General features: G+C 35.6%; 1 protein-coding gene across 3 annotated transcripts; it reads left to right on the top strand.

The window, feature by feature from the left end:
- Window positions 1–228: 228 nt before the first annotated feature.
- On the top strand, window positions 229–10,758 carry LOC141671045 (B3 domain-containing transcription repressor VAL1-like). 3 transcript variants are annotated; one of them, XM_074477127.1, is made up of 14 exons: window positions 229–354; window positions 700–859; window positions 1,689–1,770; window positions 1,859–1,975; window positions 3,816–4,483; window positions 4,601–4,697; window positions 4,768–4,942; window positions 5,894–5,970; window positions 6,066–6,152; window positions 6,243–6,497; window positions 7,268–7,317; window positions 7,679–7,792; window positions 8,184–8,242; window positions 9,803–10,758. In XM_074477127.1, the coding sequence occupies exons 2-14, from the start codon at window positions 732–734 to the stop codon at window positions 10,513–10,515; spliced, it is 2,622 nt and encodes an 873-aa protein (XP_074333228.1). In that variant the 5' UTR covers window positions 229–354; window positions 700–731; the 3' UTR covers window positions 10,516–10,758. The 3 variants fall into 3 exon arrangements, with proteins under 3 accessions (XP_074333228.1, XP_074333225.1, XP_074333227.1); XM_074477124.1 differs by having other exon boundaries at window positions 275–561; XM_074477126.1 differs by having other exon boundaries at window positions 275–561; window positions 687–859.

Below are 10,758 nucleotides of genomic sequence, written 5' to 3'. Positions count from 1 at the left end.
AGAGAGAAAGATGAGATGAGTCATGACTCATGACCTTGGACATGTCGTGCAGTGCATGCATTTTGTTCATCTCATCTTTTATCCATTTTCTTTTGCATGCACACATATTTATAAACTACTATATAATAAAAAATGTATATATATATATTTATAAATTTAGTTGAGTGCATAGTGGTAATATAGGGAGGTAGTAAATGTGTTTATTCATAATAATAATAAAAATAATAAAAATATAATAATAATAATAGTTATGTTATGTTTGTGAACTCCTCTTTCTTATATACAGAAAAAACAATAGGCATCTGTACATCCACCGCCAGCAACTTAAGCTGCTGCCGCTGCTGCACCTTAGCCGTAATAATTCAACAACCTCTCTCTCTCGCTCTCTCTCTCTCTCTCTCTCTCTCTCCAATTAATTTGACTCTAGAGATCGAGCAATTACTCTCTCTCTCTCTCTCTCTCTCTCAAAGACGACTTTGTATCCATCTACTGCACCTCCACCCCCTTGTGAAATGTGAATGCGCCCCTTCCCCCAACACACACCGATCTCTATATCTCTAGGTTATTTTATTTTAAAAGTTTTAATCAGCCTCTTATGCTCTTCCCTTTCATCTTAATAAAACTCGTGTCTCCCCCAATTTCTCTGAATCGATCTATATATAATAAATATACTGACCGATGATTAGATTTGTTTTACAGGAGGGGGATTAAATTGATTTGACTAAATCTAAATGGAGTCCTCAAATAATAGTAATATTTGCATGAACGAAGCTTGCAAAGCTACGACGTCGTCTGGTGAATGGAAGAAAGGCTGGGTGTTGAAATCAAGTGGACTTGCTACTCTTTGTTACAATTGCGGGTAATTTCCATTTTATTTCCTTCCCTAATCTTATCCTGCCCCGTTTTTTTCGCTTTCCCTTTTATTTTCCTCATCCTCTCCGAAATCTAGGGATTTATTTCCCCCTGTTATTATTTCTTTTTTATATAATCAATTTACATGTGCCTTTTTTCTATTTTTAAGCTCAATTATACGAACAACAAACTAACCTGAATCATACTATTACTTTAACACGCCCCACAATTTCGCTTTCAAATATTTGTGTTTTTTTAAGAACAATCGAGTTTACAAGAATAATTGTGTTTGAGCTAGTTAGCATTCTAAATTTTACGGATAGTAACATGGATGTATAATCAAAGCAGTTTGGACAATGGCAGTTTTGGTTCTTTATAGTTTACCTTCTATATTTGTTTCAAACTTCAAAATTCATACTGAATGCGTGCTTGCATTAACTACAAGTTTATGCTACGCTTGCCAAAAGTTGTCGCTGATGTGACAGGAACTGAAACATTTCGCCTATATAATCATCTTTAAATAGCATCTTTGTTAATTTCATGCTTGCACGGTTCTGATTGACGTGCTTAATGGATAGTATGTTTTTGTAGTTGTAAATTGTGTATAGTGTAATAGAATTTCAAAATTTTGTAGTGTCCATATATTTTGTCGAAGTTCCAATCATTATCTCATTATTAAATTTAAGTTTCTCGGACTGCATGCAATGCAGTAGCATGCATCTTTTTAAATTTTTTCCTGCCATGCCATATTGTCTATTAGAAATTTGTTAAAGCATAGACCAACTGTTCACATATTGATTTTATTTATTTTGTGCTTTACTTGAAATGGCCTCTAGATCGGCTTATGAGAATTCAGTTTTTTGTGAAACATTCCACCGGGAAGAATCTGGATGGAGGGACTGCAAATTTTGTGGAAAGGTGACAACAGAATCTACTTAAGTCCAACTGGTTGTTATTTCTATTCACTTATATACTTTATTGAGCCTATTGGAATTTGGTACGACAGAATATTCATTGCGGATGCATCATATCAAAATCTTTGCACGACTACCTGGATTTTGGAGGTGTAGGATGTTTAAGCTGCATAAAATTTTCAGAAACTCAGCTGATAAGACAAATTCAGGTAAGTGTTTATCGAATCCTGCACTTCAGGAAAAATTAGTGATAATACTATCTTTATGATTCAGCTCAACTTATTTCAGGAAAAACTAATTCAGCTTTACTTATGTTTTTTTCTAGCATAATAATCGTGTGAGCGCAGTAGGTAATTCAATGCCTTTGGGTACCCAAAAATGGAAATATGGACCTGATATAGCATATCTTCTGGAATATAACTTAATGACTATTATTACTCTATACTTGGATCGAATCTGAACTAAATCAGTAGCATTCGAGACTGACCATTTAATGAGCGTAGAATTAACTCTTGAGCTAATGCGGACTTACTTGGGTATTTGTGGTCTGTGGTCAATCATCAATGCATGAGTAAAGTTCATGCAATAGTTACATGTCATGGATCAGAACTCTAGAAAGCACTTGGAATAGTCAGTGGTAGCGGGCTATGAAAGTCAAATGATGAACAAAAATTTTTTTTTTGCTTAATTTTAAAGTTGGAGTATCTGAAGTTATATATATGTTTATGTATAATATAATACATCAATGATGCTTAAACTCAAGACACAACAGCTTACCCATTAGAGGGAAAAGGTTTGTAGACTGGTTTCTCTAATGGAAGGATGAATAGATAGCTACAGATTATTGGTCTATCTGTCTGGATGCACAGATGATAGATTATTTGAGATTTTGGATTGCTAATGTTGATAAATGCTTTAATTTCTTTATGTTGACTTTACTGGATAATTTGATTTGTTTTTTACACCTTAATCATTTCTGTTGCCATTAAGGCATAGGGCATAAGAATTCATTCTATCGGGAATGCCTTTTTGAGTTTTGTGCCGATGAGTCTGACTTGTTATTTAATCCATTCACTAGTGGGATTTTAGATTAATGGATTGAACAGTAAATTGAGGCATTGAATTGTGCATGGTACAAATGTTTCCACTTTCCAGTGCCCACTCAGTGTAACTTCTTTTTATGTTAACATTGCGGTTGAGAAGCTTGACCGGTGTTTGCTTATGGATGGGTCAATTGACTAGACCTGATATTGGATTGTTTCATGCTATCGGCGGGTCCAGTGACTTAAGTGTTCGTGTTTTCTTGTGTCATATAACTTGGAACTTTTCGTGTCATATAACTTGGGGCATAAGCGAACTGAATTTCGTAAAACATGTTAATGATAACAAGATTCAAACTCAATTCACACTATGAGTTAGTATAACTTTTTCTTTAAACAATGGAAAACTTCATAATAACCAGGTGGCTTCATTCGCGTCCTGGCCCATCATTTTCATCTATCTGTGGCTGTTTTCCTTTTTCTTTTTACTACAATTTATGGGTATGGTATCAGGAAAAGAAATTGAACTGCCTATAAGGATGCAACCACTAAATCATTAGAAGCTCCTCTTAAAATTCATTTAAATTAACTTGTTTTGCTTTGTTTTTGCTTCATGAAAGTTATTTTTTTGCAACCTTTTGCATTTTCCCTAGGGTGTTCCTTCATTCAAATGTAACTTCTCCACAAGATTTATACCTAAACTTTTCCTTCAGTCGTTCGACAAATATAGATTGATCCGAAATCTGATCCAAATTAACTCCGAGCTACCTACCTGAACTATCTTGTCATCTTTATCCTCAAAAAGCATAAAAGGATTTTGTTTTATCAAATTCAGATAGTTTACTAATGAGTTGTTATGTAACCGGTTTAAACTACTATATGAAATTAGGCACATTGGTCTGGTCAGTTTGTATTTTAAACCATTTGTTAGGTTTTTTAAATATGGAGTTCTGTAGCTTTTTTACTACACTTGCTGTGTCTTAGATGCTACTAATATTTGTCCATGCAGACTCCAAGTGATGATATTTTTGGCGGACTAGGCACACTGGCAGCAATCTGCGATCCACAATCCTCTATCATTGAAAAGTATACAGAGGGAAACATTGTTACCAAGGGAGAGCTTATGAAGTTGAGCAAAAATATGGAGGAAAGTAAGCCCAATGGACATAACCTCTTCTTACCTTCTCAAAAGGGTGAACTGAAGTTGTCTAGTGTGCAAACAAAGAAAGCAGTAAGCATGCTTCCTAGAGGGGAAGCTGGCCTTGGAATTTCACATCTCTCCCAACAGTCTAATCAATTCTCCATTACTTCGAAGCAAGATGCTAATCCACAACCACAAGGGCCGAAAGATATTTACGAGTCACTTGCTCAGCCTTCCTTGAATTTCTCTTTTGGTGCACCCTTAAGTACTTCAACTGCTTTGCAACTGTCACCTGGTGAAGTTGTTGAAGGAAGAGAAAAGAGCAAAGTTCCTCCCTTTCAACAAGGTCAAAGGTCACGCCAAATTCTACCCAAGTCGTCTAAATCTGGCATCGCCGTAAGAGCACAGGGAAGTAATGGATCAGTTTCTCAGACGCGGGTTGCCAGACCTCCTGTGGAAGGGCGTGGCCGAAGTCAGCTACTTCCCCGATATTGGCCTCGAATTACAGACCAGGAGCTGGAGAAAATTTGTGGAGAGTATCCTTCATTATACAGTATATTTTTTGGTTGTTGAAGTTGGCTTTTTTCATATACTGTTAGTGTTCTCAATCCATAGCTTTTTGAATTGTCGCACCTTAATTTTTTATTTTCAAGTTTGAATTCCACCATAGTGCCATTATTTGAGAAAGTTCTTAGTGCTAGTGATGCTGGTCGAATCGGGCGTTTGGTCCTGCCAAAGGCATGTGCTGAGGTAAGTCTTCTCTTCTCTTTTGTTTATTACTTACTTCCGGTAAATCACTGCTAATGGTTTATCAGTGCAGGCATATTTTCCTCCTATTAATCAGTCTGAGGGTGTGCCTATAAGGATGAAAGATATCAAGGGAAAAGAGTGGACTTTTCAGTTCAGATTTTGGCCCAATAATAACAGTCGGATGTATGTCTTGGAGGGGGTTACTCCCTGTATACAAAATATGCAACTACAAGCTGGTGATACAGGTATAAACCAATCTTATGATTTACTGCACGACAACTAGTTCTATCTGTCCTTTCATTAGTCATTAGTTAGTATTTAAAATTAGTTACTCTTATAAGCTGGAAATTCTATTTCTGATGCTATAGTTTAGGTTGTCTACCACCATTACTCTTATACACTTGGAGTATCGATTCATGAAACATAAATTTTCTATCTTTGGAGTACTAAGTCCAAATTGTTCTTTGTTCTTAATGGTCATAACAATACTCCTAATTCGTTAGTAGGACGCATCCCCTAAAGTTTTTTTTTTGAATTTTTTTTCTTTCTATATTGTGGTATATCATGCTTTTGAAATTTATTTAGAAGTATATATGACCATTCCAAGTCAGTACTGTTTCAAGTATAGAATTTGAAGTACTTTTTCTAACAGTGGAATATTCCAATCTCCCTTTTATCTATTATTCGTCTTTTATTTTTCCACTCAGTGACACTCACCTCACCATGAGTTCTGGTAGGTGTCTCTGCTCATGCTATATATGTCTCTGTTCTCGTCTTTGGGACGCTGTATCATTATTTTAATGAATTTTGTTAAGAAAAAAGCATCCTTTCTTTTTGTTCGAAAACTATGTATTGAATTGATAATTAATTATTAACCTTCTTCCAGGTTCTGTTGGTATGGCTTAATACCTAAAAATATTTAGTTTTAGAGGCATATGTGAGTTGAAGTTATACATGTTTAGTTGTGCTTGAAACGAGTGCTAGTCGCATAATTATCCAGTTTCCTGTTTTTGCAGATTGCTGAAAGTTGATAGTGCATAATTGTTTCTATGCTTGTTAAAAAGAATATTTTGTACAAAGATTTTAGATGATTGGACATCCTCAACTTTTTTCTTATACGAATATCAAGTTCATTGTCCTGTTTTCATTCTTTTATATGAGCTATTTTTTCTAACTTTTATTTTCCTATATTTCAGTGACCTTTAGTAGGATTGATCCTGAAGGAATGCTAGTCATGGGGTGTCGCAAGGCAGCAAACTCAGTTGACATGCAGGTTTGGCATCAGTAGGATCAAGCTTTTCTCTTGCTGGAATTGCTTTCTTTTGATGTGTTACTAATGAAGCATGGTTTATATGGACACATTTACAGGACGGCTCAACTCCTACGCTTCCTAACAGCGGCGGTACTGCAGATGATTTCGTTTCTGCTGTTAAAGTTGACCAACCTACTCCTACAGTAAGTAGTTGCTCTGGATCGTTATATTATTGGCATTCTTGAATTGTTAACTTGACTCCTGTGGTTGGATACCTAACTTTGACCAAGTAGGATGCTTTTGACTGGATGAGAAAGGAAGAGCAACAAGGCCAGATAAATGGGGAATCAACACAACAGCAGACTGGGCAACCAGAAAAGAAGAAGTCGCGAATAATTGGTTCCAAAAGCAAGAGGCTTTTAATGCATAATGAAGATGCTAATGAGTTGCAGATTACATGGGAAGAAGCACAGGAATTGCTCCGTCCATGCCCCAGTGCAAAGCCAACTATTGTTATGGTTGACAACCATGAGTTTGAAGAATATGATGTAAGTATTGACATATTAAGAGTTTAAAAATGTTGCCAGGCTTATTCCCTGTCAACTTAAGCAGGTCAGGAGTTGGTTCTTGTATGTTTGAACTAAGTTTTTCTGTATTTTGGTCCAACGCCTACCACCTGCAATTTGGTTCACCCAGCATGCTCTTCTATTTAATGTTCGAAAGACTTTCTAGGAGTTTTAATGTAACGGGAGTTGAACCTACCATAATAAAATAGGAAAGATCAACCGGCCAAAATAACCATGAGAAGCTACAATTTTTTAAGCCTGTACCTCTTTCCCGAATCTGTAACCTTCTACATTAAACATGCACATCACTAAATAGGGGCGCCGGAAAAACAAGCTAGGCCAAATTCTATTACGTTAATAGTTATTTTTTATTATTTATCAGAAATTCTTTTGAAACATACTGATGCATGAGGATTACACTATAATGCATATATGATGTGTCTTATACCTGCGATAGGTATATACTAGTTTTTTATATATCTATTAACCACGGATCACAATGTACAAGTTTCTTTGTGCGTTGAGTTCATAATGTACAAGTTTTCTTTTGCTTATACTGTGTATTTAGCTTATGTTGAATTACCCTTACTTATCTACGCTAAAACTATTGCTCTACAATTCAGAGCTGAATGCTAATAGCATCCATTTGATTACATGGCACTGGGGAATTTTATAGTATGATCTTGTACAAGTTTTTAGTTGAGACCTCTTTTTCAAGATTTTTTGAAATTTATCTTGATCACTTGTTTTAGGACCCACCAGTATTTGGAAAGAAGACTATATTCACAGCTCGAGAATCTGGGTAAGTTTCTTTGTTATGCGGAATTTATAGAATTCTAAAAGAAGTAGAGACAGTGGATGGAAATTCTGGGTGAAGTGTTGATCATAGGTAGTCGTAATCTTTTATTTAGAAGAAATGAAATATGATTGCCTATCAATATTATTTCTTGATACTGAATTACAGAGACGTCATTAAGCCTAAGCCTGAACATTGTTGTCCAGATGATTATAGGCTTTGATATTTAGTGTTAAGTCATGCTTACAATGTTGCATGTTACTCGTTATCCTATATTACTGTATCATTTCATACTTCCCATACACGTACATCTGTGTAAATAAAGAGTATTCTTGTGTTAATGAATATGTCAAGCCTTATTATTCAGGGAGAAGGAACAGTGGGCTCAGTGTGATGATTGCTACAAATGGCGAAGGCTTCCTGCTGATGTTCTTCTTCCTTCAATTTGGATATGCTCTGACAATATATGGGATTTGAACAGGTTAGTTCTTACCTTACATTTGGCTACTTGATAGTTGATACTATACTCCCTTCTCACTATCAAAATTATGTCTGCATACTTGTACATGTTAGACTTAAGGTTCCAATTCTACTTCATACTTTCTTCTTCAAGAAAGTGATTTTGGTATAGGATTGATGACATGACAATATAATTACGATAATCAAATTTGAGAATTGCATCTTCCTGTACCATCATGATCAGTTTGGTTGTGTTACTCTTTTTGCCGAAAAAATCTACTTTTAATTGAGACTTTCAATGTGATTGCGGGAAGTATGCTTGTTTTACCTTCCCAAAATAGATGACCTTTACTTCTTCCTTTTTTTAAGAAAATAATTATAAAACGGTGTATTATATCTCTTGTATTTCACAGATGTTCATGTTCTGCTCCTGATGAGATGGATCCGAAGAAGCTGGAAAGCTGTTTTAGAGGTACCATGATAAAACAAATCTCTAAGAATTACTATACTCCATCCATCTTCAGTACATGGCATATTCCTATTTTTAATTTGTACAAAAAAATGCTGTATTTAGCTTCTGACATGTACTATGTCTAAGACTCTAGGGATGCCAGTATCTAAGTCTTTCCTCTTTGGATTTTACTCTCCATGTTGACTGCAAATTAATACCCGTTAATTATGTCATGGTTAGTTTTTGGGGGCCGTCCTTAAAGTCTTGTCTAATTGTCAGCAAGCATCTGCCAGGATGTGTAACTCATATCAAAAAATTCTTTATTTGATGTGAAGGATGGCGGGTTGGTCCATAAGCCTCCCCTCAGAGGCTAGATCTTAGAGTTGAGACTTTGGAAGGTTCTATAAAACATAAGAAATGATGCATATAAATAACACACGGCAACACAAGTTTTCTGGTCTACCGAACTACAATATTTTTCTTAGTTATTATTTTCTTTCTTTGTTCGTATATGTTTTAGTTTTAGTTTTGTTCTCATCATTCCACATTTACTTATAAAATGAGTCATTTAATCTTTTAACCTTGGAACTAAGTAAGCAATAGAGCAATGATGAGCTGAGCACAAATTAGGCGCTAAACACATTTGGTTTGTAAATTTTCATTTTGCATAAACGTAGACGACCCGAGTGAATCTTTGGGAGAGTAATGACTTGTAAATATATTAATTTTGATTAATTTAGTTTATTTTATAGTTCTATGTCCATACTTCAGCAGTACTGTGAAAAAGAAAATAATATGGAACTTCATGTAATTAATAATATTTAGTAATTTTTTAGTTTGTGATTTAAAAACCTTAACACAATTCTATTAGGTTTATTAAAACACTGGCCCTTTTAAGTTTGTTCAAATGGACACATAAACCTGCGAAGAAAGTTTTCGTATCTCTATGCCCTTTAAATTTGTCCGTTGTACATCCCAATCCCTTTTTCAGTTAATTTCAATTTTTTCCTCGCTGTATTTATAGATTTTGGTTGGATTTGGCTGGGAAACTGGGAAATTTTTCAGTTTATATGTGTAACATTAGTTCGCAGAACAGGTCACTTTCTCAGTTGTTTCAAACAATAATATACATTTACCCGGAATTCGTAAGTATGGCAAGGTATAACAAGTACAAATTTTTAAAAAGAATTAGATTGTACTAAATGAATGTTAAAAAGAAAAACAGCATAGGCAAGGAGATACACTTTTTTACTTTAAGATTCGTGTGTACAAATTGACCTAATTAAAGGGGCGAATTGTTAGCAACCCTTCTTAAAAATTATATTTGGTAGGCATGGATATTCTATTTGTGGAATGGTTGTGATTTTTATTGAGAGGTGCTTATTTTTGCTATCATAAAGTCTGCTTCTTTTAATTAAAAGCATGCACCTCTTATTTCTTTATACTTCTATGTCCTTTGAACTGTCTAAAGTAATGATCTTTGTTCAACATTAATTAACAAAAAGAACTCGGGGAATTTTCATATAACTGGATATTATCTTGTGTTTTTATACCTCTTAACCTGTTTATTTTGTTTTTCAGATACTAAAAAGAGAAAATTATTGGAGAACGGGGAAGAATGTGAGCCTTCTGGGCTGGATGCCTTGGCAAGTGCTGCAGTTTTTGGAGATTCCACTGAAGACTCTGCCGAGCCTTCTTTAGTAATCACCACCAGGCACCCCCGCCATCGCCCTGGCTGCACTTGCATTGTGTGCATTCAGCCTCCAAGTGGAAAAGGAAAGCACAAGCCCACTTGCATATGCAACGTGTGCATGACTGTGAAGCGTCGCTTTAAAACCCTTATGCTGCGGAAGAAGAAACGAATAGAGCGCGAGGCAGAAATTAACAGAGAGAAGACTCAGATTCCATCAAAGAGCGAATTGGGACTAGACGGGACAACTGAGTATTCTCTGCTGCATGGGAATGGTTCTGAGACTGAAAATGAAAAAAGTGCAGTCAAAGTGGATTTGGCTGTGTCTAGCAACAAGGGGAATTTAGACTTAAATTGTGATCCCAACCGCGAAGATGATGCACAAATAGCTGATGTGACAGGAACGAGCCTAGCATCCCTTGTTCATGTTGCCAGTCTTACATCTGAGATTTGTACCGGAGGGAATTCAGCCACAACACCTGGTGCTTGTTTGATCTCCCGAGCTGTTGATGAGAATGAGGAGCACCTGGCGAAAGAAACAGATGTCACATCTATGGACGAGGAGGGGGAACAGGAGAAACAAGAGAATAAGGAATATTCATAATCGAAGTTTTGAAATTCTGCTGTGTACTATTTACTTTGTTTGTACATTTTTCTCAGAGTTGTGATTCTGGTAATTCCGTTTTGTTATTTAGCTAATGTTATAGCAGTTGAAAAGCGAAATTACATCACATTTTGTTCTTAAACTATCAAAGTGCCAAAAGCTGAAGCCTGGCATGTACCCTCCAATTTTAAGCAGAAGGCAGAAACATATATCATAGTCAAAACCTGAAACCTTTGTACATTA

Source organism: Apium graveolens, chromosome 7 (assembly GCF_009905375.1).
Source record: "Apium graveolens cultivar Ventura chromosome 7, ASM990537v1, whole genome shotgun sequence".
Classification (NCBI taxonomy): Eukaryota; Viridiplantae; Streptophyta; class Magnoliopsida; order Apiales; family Apiaceae; genus Apium; species Apium graveolens.
This window is presented reverse-complemented; position numbering and strand designations above follow the sequence as displayed.